This window comes from Nerophis ophidion, linkage group LG01, assembly GCF_033978795.1.
Source record: "Nerophis ophidion isolate RoL-2023_Sa linkage group LG01, RoL_Noph_v1.0, whole genome shotgun sequence".
NCBI classification, from domain to species: domain Eukaryota; kingdom Metazoa; phylum Chordata; class Actinopteri; order Syngnathiformes; family Syngnathidae; genus Nerophis; species Nerophis ophidion.
In genome coordinates, this window is record NC_084611.1 from 86,919,131 (window position 1) to 86,939,991 (window position 20,861).

A 20,861-nucleotide genomic window follows, 5' to 3' on the forward strand; every position below is an offset into this window, starting at 1 on the left:
TTTTTGGAAATTGGGACTAAGATGCTCGGAGGAGATTCGGGTCAGAAGTTAAATGACACAAAATTAATATTTGAGGGAATTTTTTTGCATTTCAGGGCAAGAACCCTGTTGATTTAATGATCACAGTGGGTTAAATTAGTCTGTTTTGATGCAAGAATCCTATTGATGTTTTTTTTATGCCATCAAAGATAATTAAGGGAGTCTAGGATCTAAATGTATACGCCCCAAAATTTTATTTGAACTGATTTTCAGACATTTATTGTTATTTTTGCACATCAGGCAAGAAACCTGTTGATTTGATATTCACATAGTGGCTAAAATTATTTTTATGCAAGAACCCTATTGATTTTTGCTGATATTCGGTCTTAGATGCATGAAGGATATTGGTTTCAGAAGTTAAATGACACAAAATGCAAATTTTACTATATGTATTTCCATATCAGGGCAAGAACTTTGTTGATTTAATGATCATAATGACTGAAATGACTCTGTATTCTAGCAAGAATACTATTGATTTTTATGTTAATGGATCCAAGATGATTAATGGAGACTAAGTTCATTAATTTTAGAGCAAATTTTCAGGCATTTAGGGTTGTTTCTGCACATCAGGACAAGAACCCGGTTGATTTGATGCTCACAGTCGGTGAACTTAGTCTGTTTTGATGCAAGAATCCTATTGATGTTTTATGTTGGGTCTAAGACACTCAGAAGAGATTCAAATGACACAAAATGCACATTTGACTAAATGTTTTTGCAAACCAGGACAAGAACCCTGTTGGTTTAATGCTCACAGAAACTGAACTTGTTGTTTTGTTGCAAGAACCCTATTGATTTTTGTTGAAATTGGGACTAAGATGCTCTGAGGAGATTTAGATCAGACGTTAAATGACACAAAATGCACATCTGAGGGAATGTTTTTGCTTATCAGTGCAAGAATCCTGTTGATTTATTGATCACAGTTGGTGAAATTAGTCTGTTTTGATGCAAGAATCCTATTGACATTTTTTTTATGCCATCAAAGATGATTAAGGGAGTCTAGGATCTAAATGTATACGCCCCAAAATGCAATTTTAACTGATTTTCAGACATTTATTGTTATTTTTGCACATCAGGCAAGAAACCTGTTGATTTGATATTCACATAGTGGCTAAAATTATTTTTATGCAAGAACCCTATTGATTTTTGCTGATATTCGGTCTTAGATGCATGAAGGATATTAGTTTCAGAAGTTAAATGACACAAAATGCAAATTATACCAAATGTATTTCCATATCAGGGTAAGAACTTTGTTGATTTAATGATCATAATGACTGAAATGACTCTGTATTCCAGCAAGAATACTATTGATTTTTATGATAATGGATCCAAGATGATTAATGGAGACTAAGTTCATGAATTTTAGAGCAAATTTTCAGGCATTTAGGGTTGTTTCTGCACATCAGGACAAGAACCCGGTTGATTTGATGCTCAAAGTGGCTAAAATTGTTTTGTTGCAAGAACCCTATTGATTTTTCCATACATATAATTCATCTAAGATGCTTGAGGAGGATATTTCAAGTTCCTGGGTGCACTTTTTGAGGAATTGTTCTTGCATATTAGGGCGATAACTCTGTTGATTTAATGCTCACAGTGGGTGAAATGACTCTTTTGCTGCAAGAATCCTATTGATGTTTTTTTTTTATGCCATCAAATATGATTAAGGTGGTCTAGGATCTAAATGTATACACCCAAAATGGAATTTGAACTGATTTTCAGACATTTATGATTGTTTTTGCATAACAGGGCAAGAACCCCGTTGATTTGATGCTCACATAGTGGCTGAAAGGGTTGTGATTTGCAGCAAGAACCCTATTCATTTTTGTCAATATTGAGTCTAAGATGCTCAGAAGCGATTCAAATGACACAAAATTCTAATTTGACTAAATCTTGTTGCATATCAGGGCAAGATTCCTGTTGGTTTCATGCTAAAAGTGGGTGAAATTAGTCTGTTTTCATGCAAGAACCCTATTGATGTTTGTTTATGGATCCAAGATGATTAAAGGAGACTAGGATCAAAAGTAATAGGATCCAGGACGCTCGATATTATTTATATTTGGAACTGATTTTCAGACTTTTATTGTTGTTTTGCATATCAGGACAAGAATCCTGTTGATTTTATATTCAAATAGTGGCTTAAGTTGTTTTGTAAACAAGAACCCTATTGATTTGTGTTGATATTGGGCCTTAGATGCATGGAGGACATTAGTTTAAAAAGTTAAATCATACAAAATTGCAAATTTGACACAATTTTATTCCATATCAGGGCAAGAACCCTGTTGATTTAATGATCACAATGGCTAAAATGTCTCTGTTTTCCATCAAGAATCCTACTGATTTTTGTTTTAATGGATCCAAGATTATAAATGGAGACTGAATTCATCAAGTTAGACAGGATGCTGCATAATTTTTGTATTTGGATTTGATTTTCAGACTCTTATTGTTGTTTTGCATATCAGGACAAGAATCATGTTGATTTTATATTCACATAGTGACTTAAGTTGTTTTTTATACAAGAACCCTATTGATTTGTGTTGATATTGGGCCTTAGATGCATGGAGGACATTTGTTTTAAAAGTTGAATGACAAAAAATTGCAAATTTGACACAATTTTATTCCATATCAGGGCAAGAACCCTGTTGATTTAATGATCACAATGGCTAAAATGTCTCTGTTTTCCATCAAGAATCCTACTGATTTTTGTTTTAATGGATCCAAGATTATAAATGGAGACTGAATTCATCAAGTTAGACAGGATGCTGCATAATTTTTGTATTTGGATTTGATTTTCAGACTCTTATTGTTGTTTTGCATATCAGGACAAGAATCGTGTTGATTTTATATTCAAATAGTGGCTTAAGTTGTTTTGTAAACAAGAACCCTATTGATTTGTGTTGATGTTGGGCCTTAGAGGCATGGAGGACATTTAAGACGCTGCATATTATTTATATTTGGAACTGATTTTCAGACTTTTATGGTTGTTTTGCATATCAGGACAAGAATCCTGTTGATTTTATATTCAAATAGTGGCTTAAGTTGTTTTGTAAACAAGAACCCTATTGATTTGTGTTGATATTGGGCCTTAGATGCATGGCGGACATTAGTTTAAAAAGTTAAATCATACAAAATTGCAAATTTGACACAATTTTATTCCATATCAGGGCAAGAACCCTGTTGATTTAATGATCACAATGGCTAAAATGTCTCTGTTTTCCATCAAGAATCCTACTGATTTTTGTTTTAATGGATCCAAGATTATAAATGGAGACTGAATTCATCAAGTTAGACAGGATGCTGCATAATTTTTGTATTTGGATTTGATTTTCAGACTCTTATTGTTGTTTTGCATATCAGGACAAGAATCATGTTGATTTTATATTCAAATAGTGGCTTAAGTTGTTTAGTAAACAAGAACCCTATTGATTTGTGTTGATGTTGGGCCTTAGAGGCATGGAGGACATTTAAGACGCTGCATATTATTTATATTTGGAACTGATTTTCAGACTTTTATGGTTGTTTTGCATATCAGGACAAGAATCATGTTGATTTTATATTCAAATAGTGGCTTAAGTGGTTTTGTAAACAAGAACTCTATTGATTTGTGTTGATATTGGGCCTTAGATGCATGGCGGACATTTGTTTCAAAAGTTAAATAACACAAAATTGCAAATTTGACACAATTTTATTCCATGTCGGGCAAGAACCCTGTTGATTTAATGATCATAATGGCTGAAATGACTCGGTTTTCCAGCAAGATTCCTACTGATTTATGTTTTAATGGATCCAAGATTATAAATGGAGACTGAGTTCATCGAGTTAGACAGGATCCTGCATCATTTTTGTATTTGGATTTGATTTTCAGACTTTTATGGTTGTTTTGCATACCAGGACAAGAATCCTGTTGATTTTATATTCAAATAGTGACTTAAGTTGTTTTGTAAACAAGAACCCTATTGATTTGTGTTGATATTGGACCTTGGAGGCATGGAGGACATTTGTTTTAAAAGTTAAATGACAAAAAAATGCAAATTTGACACAATGTTATTCCATGTCGGGCAAGAACCCTGTTGATTTAATGATCACAATGGCTAAAATGACTCTGTTTTCCATCAAGAATCCTACTGATTTTTGTTCTAATTGATCCGAGATTATTAATGGAGACTGAGTTCATCAAGTTAGACAGGATGCTGCATCATTTTTGTATTTGGATTTGATTTTCAGACTTTTATGGTTGTTTTGCATACCAGGACAAGAATCCTGTTGATTTTATATTCAAATAGTGACTTAAGTTGTTTTGTAAACAAGAACCCTATTGATTTGTGTTGATATTGGGCCTTAGATGCATGGAGGACATTTAAGACGCTGCATATTATTTATATTTGGAACTGATTTTCAGACTTTTATGGTTGTTTTGCATACCAGGACAAGAATCCTGTTGATTTTATATTCAAATAGTGGCTTAAGTTGTTTTGTAAACAAGAACCCTATTGATTTGTGTTGATATTGGACCTTGGAGGCATGGAGGACATTTGTTTTAAAAGTTAAATGACAAAAAAATGCAAATTTGACACAACGTTATTCCATGTCGGGCAAGAACCCTGTTGATTTAATGATCATAATGACTGAAATGACTCGGTTTTCCAGCAAGAATCCTACTGATTTTTGTTTTAATTGATCCGAGATTATTATTGGAGACTGAGTTCATCAAGTTAGACAGGATGCTGCATCATTTTTGTATTTGGATTTGATTTTCAGACTCTTATTGTTGTTTTGCATATCAGGACAAGAATCATGTTGATTTTATATTCAAATAGTGGCTTAAGTTGTTTTGTAAACAAGCACCCTATTGATTTGTGTTGATATTGGGCCTTAGAGCCATGGAGGACATTTAAGACGCTGCATATTATTTATATATGGAACTGATTTTCAGACTTTTATGGTTGTTTTGCATATCAGGACAAGAATCCTGTTGATTTGATATTCACATAGTGACTTAAGTTGTTTTTTATACAAGAACCCTATTGATTTGTGTTGATATTGGACCTTAGATGCATGGAGGACATTTGTTTCAAAAGTTAAATGACAAAAAAATGCAAATTTCACACAAAGTTATTCCATGTCGGGCAAGAACCCTGTTGATTTAATGATCACAATGGCTAAAATGACTCGGTTTTCCAGCAAGAATCCTACTGATTTTTGTTTTAATGGATCCAAGATTATAAATGGAGACTGAGTTCATCAAGTTAGACAGCATGCTGCATAATTTTTGTATTTGGATTTGATTTTCTGACTTTTATTGTTGTTTTGCCAACCAGGACAAGAATCATGTTGATTTTATATTCAAATAGTGGCTTAAGTTGTTTTGTAAACAAGAACCCTATTGATTTTTGTTGATATTGGGCCTTAGGTGCATGGAGGACATTTGTTTCAAAAGTTAAATCACACAAAATTGCAAATTTGACACAAAGTTATTCCCCTTTGAGTCACACATTAAAAGCGTTACTAAAACGGCCTTCTTTCATCTCCGTAATATCGCTAAAATTCGCTCCATTCTGTCCACTAAAGACGCCGAGATCATTATCCATGCGTTTGTTACGTCTCGCCTCGATTACTGTAACTTATTATTTTCGGGTCTCCCCATGTCTAGCATTAAAAGATTACAGTTGGTACAAAATGCGGCTGCTAGACTTTTGACAAGAACAAGAAAGTTTGATCACATTACGCCTGTACTGTATATACCTTTATATACATATATACATACATATATACCTATACTGTATATACCTTTATATACATATATACATACATATATACCTATACTGTATATACCTTTATATACATATATACATACATATATACCTATACTGTATATACCTTTATATACATATATACATACATATATACCTACACTGGCTCACCAGCACTGGCTTCCTGTGCACTTAAGATGTGACTTTAAGGTTTTACTACTTACGTATAAAATACTACACGGTCTAGCTCCATCCTATCTTGCCGATTGTATTGTACCATATGTCCCGGCAAGAAATCTGCCTTCAAAGGACTCCGGCTTATTAGTGATTCCTAGAGCCCAAAAAAAGTCTGTGGGCTATAGAGCGTTTTCCGTTCGGGCTCCAGTACTCTGGAATGCCCTCCCGGTAACAGTTCGGGATGCCACCTCAGTAGAAGCATTTAAGTCTCACCTTAAAACTCATCTGTATACTCTAGCCTTTAAATAGACTCCCTTTTTAGACCAGTTGATCTGCCGTTTCTTTTCTTTTTCTTCTATGTCCCGCTCTCCCTTGTGGAGGGGGTCCGGTCCGATCCGGTGGCCATGTACTGCTCGCCTGTGTATCGGCTGGGGACATCTCTGCGCTGCTGATCCGCCTCCGCTTGGGATGGTTTCCTGCTGGCTCCGCTGTGAACGGGACTCTCGCTGCTGTGTTGGATCCGCTTTGGACTGGACTCTCGCGACTGTGTTGGATCCATTATGGATTGAACTTTCACAGTATCATGTTAGACCCGCTCGACATCCATTGCTTTCCTCCTCTCCAAGGTTCTCATAGTCATTATTGTCACCGATGTCCCACTGAGTGTGAGTTTTCCTTGCCCTTATGTGGGCCTACCGAGGATGTCGTAGTGGTTTGTGCAGCCCTTTGAGACACTAGTGATTTAGGGCTATATAAGTAAACATTGATTGATTGATTGATTGATATCAGGGCAAGAACCCTGTTGATTTAATGATCATAATGGCTGAAATGTCTCTGTTTTCCATCAAGAATCTTACTGATTTTTGTTTTGATTGAACCAAGATTATTAATGGAGACTGAGTTCATCGAGTTAGACAGGATGCTGCATATTTTTTTATATTTGGAACTGATTTTCAGACTTTTATGGTTGTTTTGCATATCAGGACGAGAATCCTGTTGATTTGATGTTCACATAGTGGCTTTTTTTTTTTTTTTCTGCAAGAACCCTATTGATTGTTGTTAATATTGGGCCTAAGATGCATGGAGGACATTCGTTTTAAGAAGTTTAATGACGCAAAATGCAAATTTGAATAAATGTTGTTGCATTTTAGGGCAAGAACCCTGTTGATTTAATGCTCACAATGACTGAACTGACTCTGTTTTGCTGCAAGAATCCTATTGATGTTTGCTTATGTGATCCAAGATGATTAAGAGAGACTAAGATCATAAGTTATACGGTCCAATATGCATTTTTGGAGCTGATATTCAGACATTTATGGTTGTTTTTGGCATATCAGGGCATGAACCCTGAAGCTTGCTGTCAGGTTCAAACACTGATGACATCTATTAAACAAGACAAGAAGCAAGGAATCAAACAGAGACAGAATTAAATTTGGCTCAATGAGGAGAAACGTGTAGACATTTACGAAAGATTGTACGCCTCCTCTTTTATTTGGACTTTCCCTGATTTAATGGCAACAGCTGTTTCTAAGGGACGGGGGTCGTAAACAGCCATCGCCTTTTATTACAAACATTTCAAAGAAAAGGTCTTAAAACAGTTCAAAAAATAGGTGCCTGGTGAGGAGTCAGGTTCTGCTTCATCTTCCCTGCCCATTACAATACATCAACAAATCAGAAAACCTTCATGTTGCTTCCCATCCTACACAGTGGAGTTTTACAAACCTTTTGCTTGGGAGGATCAAATACAGCTTTTGTCCTCTCACCGGGAACTCATGGCAACACAAAGTTATGATAACTTAGATACAATTATTCTAACACTTGCCTAGGCTAAAACATTTTTTTTTTCCTGCAAGAACTCTATTGATTTTTTTGTTGCACTTGGTCTTGTTTTGTATTTTTTTTCTATTCAACTAAGAAATATCCAGAGAAAGGGTAATCTTTTTTAAATATTTATTCGAGAGAAAGGGAGGAGGTTGAGCAAAAAAAAATCTGATCGTGAACATGAATGTTTTGGTTAAATCTTGGAAAAGGCAGTAATACAGCATCAATCACAAAAAAAAAAAAATTGGAGGGTAATCTTTGACCAAAAAGACCAAAACAATATAAATTAAAGCTACAAGCAGCAATGGACGGGATCGACTTTTGCTGGTGTTTCCTGCCTTTACCCATTCAACATATCTTTACCTGCACATTACCTACCTTCCCTGCATCCTGGGGTCACACTGGTGCTTCTTTCTGTCACCCATACACGCTGGTGCTTCCTGCCATCACCCAGACAACATATTACCTCCACATTACCTACCTTCTCTGTATCCTGCTGTCAAACTGGTGCCTCCTTCTTTCACCCAGTCAACATATCTTTACCCGCACATTACCTACCTTCTCTGCATTGTGTGGTCACGCTGGTGCTTCCTGCTTTGAAGGCTCGTAAAATCAAAGCCAGAGCAGTTAGAACAACTCTTTGCGCAACTTTTAATCAGAAGGGTTCAATCTCTCTCCTGTGCGAGTTTGAAGCCGACACAACAAACGCGCTCAGAGGAGATAATGTTTGAAAAAAGGTGACGGGTTTTTACAAAACTTTTGTTTTGAAGGGGTAATTGCCAACTTCCTGTTGATTTTTGCTGAAGGAGATCAGTGTATGAAATCTAGATCTAAGTCAGATCTACATAGAGGTTTTTGTTCCATGTCTCTATGACATTTTTAACGGAAGTTACAAGCAGTTTTGTCCGTGTGTTTTCCTAGAGTTTTGGGTTTTGTTTTTTTAATTAGATCGCAATTTTTGCCAGTCCTGTCGTGTGTGTTAAATTTGGTGGGTTTTGAAGCATGTTATGGGGGTCAAATTACAGTTAACTCTTAATCAGAAGGGTTCAATCTCTCTCCTGTGCGAGTTTGAAGCCGACACAACAAACGCGCTCAGAGGAGATAATGTTTGAAAAAAGGTGACGGGTTTTTACAAAACTTTTGTTTTGAAGGGGTAATTGCCAACTTCCTGTTGATTTTTGCTGAAGGAGATCAGTGTATGAAATCTAGGTCTAAGTCAGACCTACATAGAGGTTTTTGTTTCATGTCTCTATGACATTTTTAACGGACGTTACAGGCAGTTTTGTCCGTGTGTTTTCCTAGAGTTTTGGGTTTTGTTTTTTTAATTAAATGGCAATTTTTGCCAGTCCTGATGTGTGTGTTGAATTTGGTGAGTTTTGAAGCATGTTATGGGGGTCAAATTACACTTAACTTTTAATCAGAAGGGTTCAATCTCTCTCCTGTGCGAGTTTGAAGCCGACACAACAAACGCGCTCAGAGGAGATCATGTTTGAAAAAAGGTGACGGGTTTTTACAAAACTTTTGTTTTGAAGGGGTAATTGCCAACTTCCTGTTGATTTCTGCTGAAGGAGATTAGTGTATGAAATGTAGGTCTAAGTCAGACCTACATAGAGGTTTTTGTTTCATTTCGCTACGACATTCCTAACGGAAGTTACAAGCAATTTTGTCCGTGTGTTTTCCTAGAGTTTTGGGTTTTGTTTTTTTAATTAGATCACAATTTTTGCCAGTCCTGATGTGTGTGTTACATTTGGTGAGTTTTGAAGCATGTTATGGGGGTCAAATTACAGTTAACCTTTAATCAGAAGGGTTCAATCTCTCTCCTGTGCGAGTTTGAAGCCGACACAACAAACGCGCTCAGAGGAGATAATGTTTGAAAAAAGGTGACGGGTTTTTACAAAACTTTTGTTTTGAAGGGGTAATTGCCAACTTCCTGTTGATTTTTGCTGAAGGAGATTGGTGTATGAAATCTAGGTCTAAGTCAGACCTACATAGAAGTTTTTGTTCCATGTCTCTACGACATTCCTAACGGAAGTTACAAGCAGTTTTGTCCGTGTGTTTTCCTGGAGTTTTGGGTTTTGTTTTTTTAATCAGATCGCAATTTTTGCCAGTCCTGTTGTGTGTGTTAAATTTGGTGAGTTTTGAAGCATGTTATGGGGGTCAAATTACAGTTAACTTTTAATCAGAAGGGTTCAATCTCTCTCCTGTGCGAGTTTGAAGCCGACACAACAAACGCGCTCAGAGGAGATAATGTTTGAAAAAAGGTGACGGGTTTTTACAAAACTTTTGTTTTGAAGGGGTAATTGCCAACTTCCTGTTGATTTTTGCTGAAGGAGATCAGTGTATGAAATGTAGGTCTAAGTCAGACCTACATGGAGGTTTTTGTTTCATGTCTCTATGACATTTTTAACGGACGTTACAAGCAGTTTTGTCCGTGTGTTTTCCTAAAGTTTTGGGTTTTGTTTTTTTAATTAGATGGCAATTTTTGCCAGTCCTGATGTGTGTGTTAAATTTGGTGAGTTTTGAAGCATGTTATGGGGGTCAAATTACAGTTAACTTTTAATCAGAAGGGTTCAATCTCTCTCCTGTGCGAGTTTGAAGCCGACACAACAAACGCGCTCAGAGGAGATAATGTTTGAAAAAAGGTGACGGGTTTTTCCAAAACTTTTGTTTTGAAGGGGTAATTGCCAACTTCCTGTTGATTTTTGCTGAAGGAGATCAGTGTATGAAATCTAGGTCTAAGTCAGACCTACATAGAGGTTTTTGTTTCATTTCGCTACGACATTCCTAACGGAAGTTACAAGCAGTTTTGTCCGTGTGTTTTCCTGGGGTTTTGGGTTTTGTTTTTTTAATTAGATCGCAATTTTTGCCAGTCCTGATGTGTGTGTTAAATTTGGTGAGTTTTGAAGCATGTTATGGGGTCAAATTACAGTTAAATCTTAATCAGAAGGGTTCAATCTCTCTCCTGTGCGAGTTTGAAGCCGACACAACAAACGCGCTCAGAGGAGATAATGTTTGAAAAAAGGTGACTGGTTTTTACAAAACTTTTGTTTTGAAGGGGTAATTGCCAACTTCCTGTGGATTTCTGCTGAAGGAGATCAGTGTATGAAATCTAGGTCTAAGTCAGACCTACATAGAGGTTTTTGTTTCATGTCTCTATGACATTTTTAACGGACGTTACAAGCAGTTTTGTCCGTGTGTTTTCCTAGAGTTTTAGGTTTTGTTTTTTTAATTAGATCGCAATTTTTGCCAGTCCTGATGTGTGTGTTAAATTTGGTGAGTTTTGAAGCATGTTATGGGGGTCAAATTACAGTTAACTTTTAATCAGAAGGGTTCAATCTCTCTCCTGTGCGAGTTTGAGCCGACACAACAAACGCGCTCAGAGGAGATAATGTTTGAAAAAAGGTGACATGTTATGGGGGTCAAATTACAGCTCAAAGAGGCGGCGGTATGGTAATAATAATAATAAAACCTTACAAATACAATAGGGTCCTCTGTCCCAAAGGGACATTCGGTCCCTAAAGAGTAATCTCATGTTCTTGGGATGTCGACCCCCAGCACGTACGGCGTCAGCCTGCCGCGTCCTTACTACATGGCGAGCGAGGACGACGAGCGGCCCTTCATCTGCTCGCTGCCCGTGGACAACGGCATCATGTCGTGTTCGGACGTGCCGGCGCGGCGCGAGGGAGGCCGCACGTGCTGCCTGGACAAGGACGACGTGCTCTACCGCCAGTCGCTGGGTCTCAGCGTGGAGCCGCCCGCCAACGGCAGCGTGGGCGCGTCGGGCCTCTGCGTCAACTGGAACCAGTACTACACCAGGTGTCACACCGGCTCCAGCAACCCGCACAAGGGCGCCATCAACTTTGACAACATCGCCTACGCCTGGATCGTCATCTTCCAGGTGAGGACGGTATCGGACGTTCGCGAAGTAGTTGTTTGCGGAATCGAACCTTTTCCCGCACCGTTTCAACTTTTTGTGCAGGTGATCACCTTGGAAGGCTGGGTGGAGATCATGTACTACGTGATGGACGCACACTCCTTCTATAACTTCATCTACTTCATCCTGCTCATCATTGTGAGTGCAAACGACAACACACACACCCACACACACACACACACACACACACACACACACACACACACACACACACACACTGGTTATCATTGTTCATGACTTGTGGGGACCATCCTTTCTACAGGTTGCGGAGGCATAACAAAAACGGGGTAAAATGGCCACTGCCCAGTTAGCTCATACACGTCTTTAAATCTCTGGATTGATGAAGTAATGTGCTGTTCAGACTTACTGGGGACCCTGGGGATAAAAAGAGTTAATATGGTTCATGGGGACCAAATTTAAATAATTTTGCATCATTCACACAAATCTGTACGTGACTACTGAGGACCATATAAAAAAAAGTTCAAATTAAATATGGGCCGAAGCTTAAAAATCACTTAGGCATCTTCAGAATGGATCTGACTATCATTTAAAAAGGTTTCCCTTTAGGGGACCTGTTTTATTTTTTGTCCCCATACCGTCAGAGGTCCCCTAAAGGTGACTGTGTAAACAGAGTGATGTCCCCATTAAGTACTGTAAGTATTTCCAGAAAACACACACACTCTCACACACGCACGCACTCATGCGCACACACACACACACACACACACACACACTGGTTATCATTGTTCATGACTTGTGGGGACCACCCTTTCTACAGGTTGTGGAGGCATAACAAAAACGGGGTAAAATGGCCACTGCCCAGTTAGCTCATACACGTCTTTAAATCTCTGGATTGATGAAGTAATGTGCTGTTCAGACTTACTGGGGACCCTGGGGGGAAAAAGAGTTAATATGGTTCATGGGGACCAAATTTAAATCATTTTGCATAATTCACACAAATCTGTACATGAATACTGAGGACCATATAAAAAAAGTTCAAATTAAATGTGGGCCAAAGCTTAAAAATCACTTAGGCATTTTCAGAATGGATCTGACTATCATTTAAAAAGGTTTCCCTTTAGGGGACCTGTTTTTTTTCGTCCCCATACCGTCAGAGGTCCTCTAAAGGTGACTGTGTAAACACAGCGATGTCCCCATTAAGTACTGTAAGTATTGCCAGAAAACACACACACTCTCTCACACACACACACACACGCACACACACACACACACACACAAACACACACACACACACACACACACACTGGTTATCATTGTTCATGACTTGTGGGGACCACCCTTTCTACAGGTTGTGGAGGCATAAGAAAAATAAGGTAAAATGGCCACTGCCCAGTTAGCTCATACACGTCTTTAAATCTCTGGATTGATGAAGTCATGTGCTGTTCAGACTTACTGGGGACCCTGGGGAAAAAGAGTTAATAATAGTTCATGGGGACCAAATTTAAATCATTTTGCATAATTCACACAAATCTGTACGTGACTACTGAGTACCATTTAAAAAAGTTCAAAGTAAATGTGGGCCAAAGCTTAAAAATCACTTGGGCATTTTCAGAATGGATCTGACTTGTCATTTAAAAAGGTTTCTCTTTAGGGGACCTGTTTTTTTTTTTGTCCCCATACCATCAGAGGTCCTCTAAAGGTGACTGTGTAAACAGAGCGATGTCCCCATTAAGTAAGCATTGCCAGAAAACACACACACACACACACACACTGGTTATCATTGTTCATGACTTGTGGGGACCACCCTTTCTACAGGTTGTGGTGGCATAACAAAAACGAGGTAAAATAGCCACTGCCCAGTTAGCTCAAACACGTCTTTAAATCTCTGGATTGATGAAGTAATGTTCTGTTCAGACTTACTGGGGACCCTGGGGAAAAAGAGTTAATATGGTTCATGGGGACCATATTTAAATCATTTTGCATAATTCACACAAATTTGTTCGTGACTACTGAGAACCATTTAAAAAAAACTTCAAATTAAATATTGGCCAAAGCTTAGACATCACTTAGTCATCTTCAGAATGGATCTGATGGATCTGACTTATCATTTAAAAAGGTTTCTGTTTAGGGGACCTGTTTTTTTTTTTGTCCCCATACCGTCAGAGGTCCCCTAAAGGTGACTGTGTAAACAAAGCGATGTCCCCACTAAGTAAGCATTGCCAGAAAACACACACACACACACACACACACACACACACACACACACACACACACACATACATACGTGTTACGTCGTGTACAGGCAGCAGCAGAGACAGCATACAACTTGATTGGGTGATTGAAAAAAAAACTCCATTCAAAACTCCATTCATTTTTGTTATGTTTTAATGTAGCTAACTTTGCTCACTATTGCCAACTCTTCTACGCCAACTTTACTTACTTTCACTTCTACTCCTTCATGTACATATAAAGTGACGTCAGGGTGGTTGCAAAAACTCCATTCCAAATTCTATTCACTTTTTTTATGTTTTAACGTAGCTAACTTTGCTAACCACTGCTAACTCTTCTCCGCTAACTTTACTTACTTTCAATTCTACTCTTACATATACATATAAAGTGACGTCAGGGTGGTTGCAAAAACTCCATTTAAAACTCCATTTACTTTTCTTATGTTTTAATGTAGCTAACTTTGCTAACCACTGCTAACTCTTCTCCGCTAACTTAACTTACTTTCAATTCTACTCCTACATATACATACAAAGTGACATCAGGGTGGTTGCAAAAAACTCCATTCAAAATTTTATTCACTTTTCTTATGTTTTAACGTAGCTAACTTCGCTAACCACTGCTAACTCTTCTCCACTAACTTTACTTACTTTCAATTCTACTCCTACATACCGTATAAGTAAAAAGTGAGGTCAGTGTGAATGAATGCAAGATGGATGACTAAATACATGAATCAATGAATTATGCATAAATCGATGGATTAGTAAATGATTGCTACATGAATGAATGATGGACAAATTAATTGATGATGGATGGGTGGTTGGATGGATACATGGATGACTGGATGAATAGGTGAATGAATTATCGCTGCATATATGATTAAATGATGGATAAATGAACTAATAATGGATCAATTAATTAATTCATGATAGACTGATAGTGGACGGATGGATTACGATTAAACAGAGGATGATTGATGGATGGAGAAATGATGGATGAAGGAATGAATGATGAACGATGGATGGAGGAATGAGTACATTAATGAGTTATGGATGGTTAGGACAATGAATGCAAGATGGATGGCTGCATTAATAAATGAACAAGTTATGGATTGATGGATGGATGAATAAAGGATTGATACATGAATGAATGATGTTCAAATTAATTGCTGATGTATGACGGATGGGTGATTGGATGGATGGCTGGATGTATAAGTGAATGAATTATAGCTACATATATGAATAAATGATGAATGAATGAACGAATAATGCATCAATTAATTAATTCATGATAGATTGATAGTTGGACGGATGGATTAGGAGTTAAAGGAGGATGATGATGGATGGATGGAGACATGGTGGATGAATGAATGAATGAATGAATGATGGATGTAAAGATGGATGGACGAATGAGTGAATGAATGAGTTCTGGATGGATATAAAAGTGAATGCAAGATGGATGGCTAAATGAATGAATCAATAAATTAGGCATAAATGGATGGATTAATACTTGATTGATACATGAATAAATGATGGACAAATTCATTGATGATGGATGACAGATGGGTGGTTGGATGGATACATGGATAACTGGATGGATAAGTGAATGAATTATCGCTACATATATGAATAAATGATGGATAAATGAACAAATAATGGATCAATTAATTAAGTCATAATAGATTGCTAGTTGGACGGATGGATTAGGATTAAACGGAGGATGATGGATGGATGGAGAAATGATGAATGAGTTATGGATCGATAGAAAAATAAATGCAAGATGGATGGCTAAATGAATGAATCATTGAATTATGTACAAATGGATGGTTGAATAAATAATTGATAGATGAATGAATGATGGACAAATAATTGATGATGGATGACGGATGGGTGGTTGGGTGGATACATGATGACTGGATGGATAAGTGAATGAATTATAGCTACATTTATGAATACATGATGGATAAATGAATGGATAATGGATCAATTAGTTAATTCATGATGATTGATGTGTGGACGGATGAAGTTGGATTAAACGGAGGATAGTGGATAGATGGAGAAATGATGGATGGATGGATGGATGAATGAATGAATGAATGAATGAATGAACGCTGGATGGAACGATGGATGGAAAGATGGATGGATGAATGAATGAGTTATCGATCAATAGAAAAGTTAACGCAAGATGGATGGCTTAATGAATGAATCGTTGCATTATGCATGGATAGATGGATGGATGAATAAATGATTGATACCTGAATGAATAATGCACAAATTACTTGTTGATGGATGACGGATGGGTGGTTGGATGGATGGATGATGGATGGCTGAATAGATGAATAAGTGAATGAATTTTGGATACATATGTGAATAAATTATGGATAAATGAACAAATAATGGATCAATTAATTCATTCATGATAGATAGATAGGTAGACAGATAGATTAAGATTAAACGGAGGATGATGGATGGATGCAGAAATGATGAATGAATGAATGAGTTATGGATCAACAGAAAAATAAATGCAAGATGGGTGGCTAAATGAATTAATCATTGAATTATGCACAAATGGATGGATGAATAAATGATTGATACATGAATGAATGATGGACAAATTACTTGTTGATGGATGACAGATGGGTGGTTGGATGGATGGATGACGGGTGGCTGAATGGATGGATAAGTGAATAAATTATAACTACATATATGAATAAATGATGGATAAATGAACAAATAATGGATCAATTACTTACTGTAATTCATGATAGATTGATAGGTGGACGGATGGATTAGGATCAAACGGAGGATGATGGATGGGTGAAGAAATGATGGATGAATGAATGAATGAACGATGGATGGGGGAATGAGTAAATGAATGAGTTATGAATGGATAGGACAATGAATGCAAGATGGATGGCTAAATGAATGAATGAATGAGTTACGGATAGATGGATGATGGATGAAAAAAGGATTGATACATGAATGAATGATGGACAAATTAATTTATGATGGATGACGAACGGGTGGTTGGATGAATGGATGGATAAATGAATGAACTATAGCTGCATATATGAATAAATGATGGATAAATGAACAAATAATGCATCAATTAATCAATTCATGATAGATTCATAGGTGGACAGGTAGATTAGGATTAAATTGAGGATGATGGATGGATGAATGAATGAATGAACGATGGATGGATGAATGAATAATGTATATGTATAAATATAAATAAAATATTTTTTTTTACTTATTTTAAAACTCACGCTGAGCAAAGGAAGGTCCCCGCAGGCGGGATGTCCCACGATTGGTCGGGTCTTAAACGCATCATCATGTACTTTATAACGTTCACGATATACTCTGCGTGGGCAAAAGTAATGGGACAGCCACAGAGGAGAAAAGTGCGGGAAGAGTTTCTTTTGACCTCTGGTGTAAGGTCAGAGGTCACTGATGTCCCCGCATCGTCGTCCAGGCGTTCACGTCCCTGGTCATGTGACTCCTTCCTGCTTTTCTGCCCTAAAAACAGAACGGCGGAACTTTTTTCTCGGAGAGCTTTTCAAAGAGCGATAAATCCTGGCGAGCTGGTCATGTTAGCGAGCGTGTCCAATCAGGAGAGCTGACTTCCTTCCCACAATGCCGTGCGCCTAAACAGGTTGAGGCTGTCATTTTCTGCTTGTTGAACATTAATTCCAGCAGGCGCGGATGCCTGCCACGCAAAGCCTTTAATTACACGGCCGCCTGTTGACTCAACACGCCGCGTCCTTCTCCTCCTTCAAAAGTCGCCGGCAGCAGCAGGAAACCGACGCCAACAAGACGCTGCCTGTCAAACCTCATGAATGATAGATGCTTTTATTTTGAAAAAAAAAAATGACGAGAGCAAAGTCTTGCTGCGCTGACGTAAAGTGAATGATTTTTTTATATTTTTAACAGCGGATACGTGTTTGAGTGCTGCCTAAACTAAATACATTTAATATAAATAAATAGACGGGTAATAAAAGCTTATTAAATACATTTGAAAAGTCATAAAACAGAAGAATTGAAATGTATTAGTGTTGAAAATATACTTAAATAGATATGTTCATCCATTTTATTATTCACAAAGTAGTTAGTCAGTCAACAAATGAATGAACGCATTTAAAACGTTAATTAAATATGTAGACACCCAAAAAAATAAATGTATAATAGTAAAATAGTGTTACTATTGATATTATAAATGGGTTATACTTGTATAGCGCTTTTCAATCAATCAATCAATGTTTATTTATATAGCCCCAAATCACAAATGTCTCAAAGGACTGCACAAATCATTACGACTACAACATCCTCGGAAGAACCCACAAAAGGGCAAGGAAAACTCACACCCAGTGGGCAGGGAGAATTCACATCCAGTGGGACGCCAGTGACAATGCTGACTATGAGAAACCTTGGAGAGGACCTCAGATGTGGGCAACCCCCCCTCTCTAGGGGACCGAAAGCAATGGATGTCGAGCGGGTCTAACATGATACTGTGAAAGTTCAATCCATAGTGGCTCCAACACAGCCGCGAGAGTTCAGTTCAAGCGGATCCAAGACAGCAGCGAGAGTCCCGTCCACAGGAAACCATCTCAAGCGGATCAGCAGCGTAGAGATGTCCCCAACCGATACAGGCGAGCGGTCCATCCTGGGTCCCGACGAGCGGTCCATCCTGGGTCTCGACTCTGGACAGCCAGTACTTCATCCATGGTCATCGGACCGGACCCCCTCCACAAGGGAGGGGGGGACATAGGAGAAAGAAAAGAAGCGGCAGATCAACTGGTCTAAAAAGGAGGTCTATTTAAAGGCTAGAGTATACAGATGAGTTTTAAGGTGAGACTTAAATGCTTCTACTGAGGTAGCATCTCGAACTGTTACCGGGAGGGCATTCCAGAGTACTGGAGCCCGAACGGAAAACACTCTATAGCCCGAAGGCTTTTCTACCTTCAAGGTACTCAAAGCGCTTTTGACACTATTTCCACATTCACCCATTCACACACACACATTCACACACTGATGGCGGGAGCTGCCATGCAAGGCCCTAACCACGGACCATCAGGAGCAAGGGTGAAGTGTCTTGCTCAAGGACACAACAGACGTGACGAGGTTGGTAGAAGGCGGGGATTGAACCAGGAACCCTCAGGTTGCTGGCATGGCCACTCTCCCAACTGCGCCACGCCGTCCCCCCATATTTTGGTTATTGTGTGATGAGTCAATCACTAAAACATATCATTAAAAAGGTCCTAAAATAAATAGATACATTAAAAATGTTCATTTCTGATTATAATATGATTTATTATTTATTTATTGTTATTTTAATTGTTGGTGATATTACTATTTTTTTGTAATTGGTCAGTCTATGAAAACATTTATACATAATAAGTGTCGTAAGAAAAGTCAGGAAATACAAACAAATAGATAGAATGGTTTATTGCAGATTCTATTTTTTGTTCTACTATTATTATTATGTGTCAATCAATAAAGCAATCACTTAATTCATAGAAAAAGTGGGGACAATTCTGAAATAAATCAATGTATTTTAAAATGTAATATAAGATTACGTTATTATTAATAATATTTTATATTGTATTATTATTATTATTATTAATATTAATATTATTAATAGTATTGTTATTGTAAGTCTGAAAACTATTTTGTAATCAGTCTATGAATTCAACAACTATCATTAAAAATGTCATGAAATAGATTAATGCGTTAAAAGTCTTTAGTGAGGATATTATCATTTGTATTTGTATTCATATTATTACTATTATTAATATGTTTTTATAACCATTATTGATATTGTTATTATTATTAATAATAGTATTATTGATATTATTATTCATCAACATATTATTGACATATTATTATTATTATTTTTATTGTTGCTGTTGTTGTTGTTATTGCTATGTTTATTATTATTATTATTATTATTATTTTTAATAATAATATTCGTATTTATATTATTATTATTAGCTATTAATATAATTCTTCTTCTTCTTCTTCTTTTTCTTCTTCTTCTTCTTCTTCTTATTATTATTATTATTTATGTTAAAATGAGAAAAAACATGGACTAAATCAATATATAAAAGATTATAATAATGTTTATATTTTCCTCATTATTATTATTATAATTGTTTAATTATTATTAATATTATTATTGATATTATTATTCATCAACATATTATTGATATATTATTATTATTTTTATTATTGCTGTTGTTGTTGTTATTACTATGTTTATTATTATTATTATCAATAATAATATTCGTATTTATATTATTATTATTAGCTATTAATATAATTCTTCTTCTTATTATTATTATTATTTATGTTAAAAATTAGAAAAAACATGGATTACATCAATATATAAAAGACTATAATAATGTTTATATTGTCCTCATTATTATTATTATAATTGTTTAATTATTATTAACATTATTATTGATATTATTATTCATCAACATATTATTGATATATTATTATTTATTTTTTTATTATTGCTGTTGTTGTTGTTATTACTATGTTTATTATTATCATTATCAATAATAATATTTATATTTATATTATTATTATTATCTATTTATATAATTCTTCTTCTTATTATTATTATTTATGTTAAAAATGAGAAAAAACATGGACTAAATCAATATATAAAATATTATAATAATGTTTATATTTTCTTCATTATTATAATTGTTTAATTATTATTAATATGAAATATATATTTCTCAATATTATATATTTTTTTATTATAATTTTTGTTATTTTTTGTGATATGTCAGTCAATAAAATAATCAATCGATCAATAGAAAAAATTTGGAAGATCATGGACTAAATCAATATTTAATCATCCATTTCCTGATGCTTATATTAAATATTAAAGTATTAAAATATTCAATATTAAATGTGATATTATTGTTATCATTATTATATTTTCTATTA

The 20,861-nt window shown here is 36.2% G+C and overlaps 1 protein-coding gene across 1 annotated transcript in view; it reads left to right on the forward strand.

The window, feature by feature from the left end:
- Positions 1 to 20,861, forward strand: part of LOC133561329 (voltage-dependent T-type calcium channel subunit alpha-1I-like) — a 289,397-nt gene that overhangs the window by 108,627 nt on the left and 159,909 nt on the right. The window contains exons 7-8 of the mRNA XM_061914691.1: positions 11,337 to 11,679; positions 11,761 to 11,853. Of these exons, the coding sequence (XP_061770675.1) occupies positions 11,337 to 11,679; positions 11,761 to 11,853 (436 nt within the window). The remainder of the gene's footprint in view (positions 1 to 11,336; positions 11,680 to 11,760; positions 11,854 to 20,861) is intronic.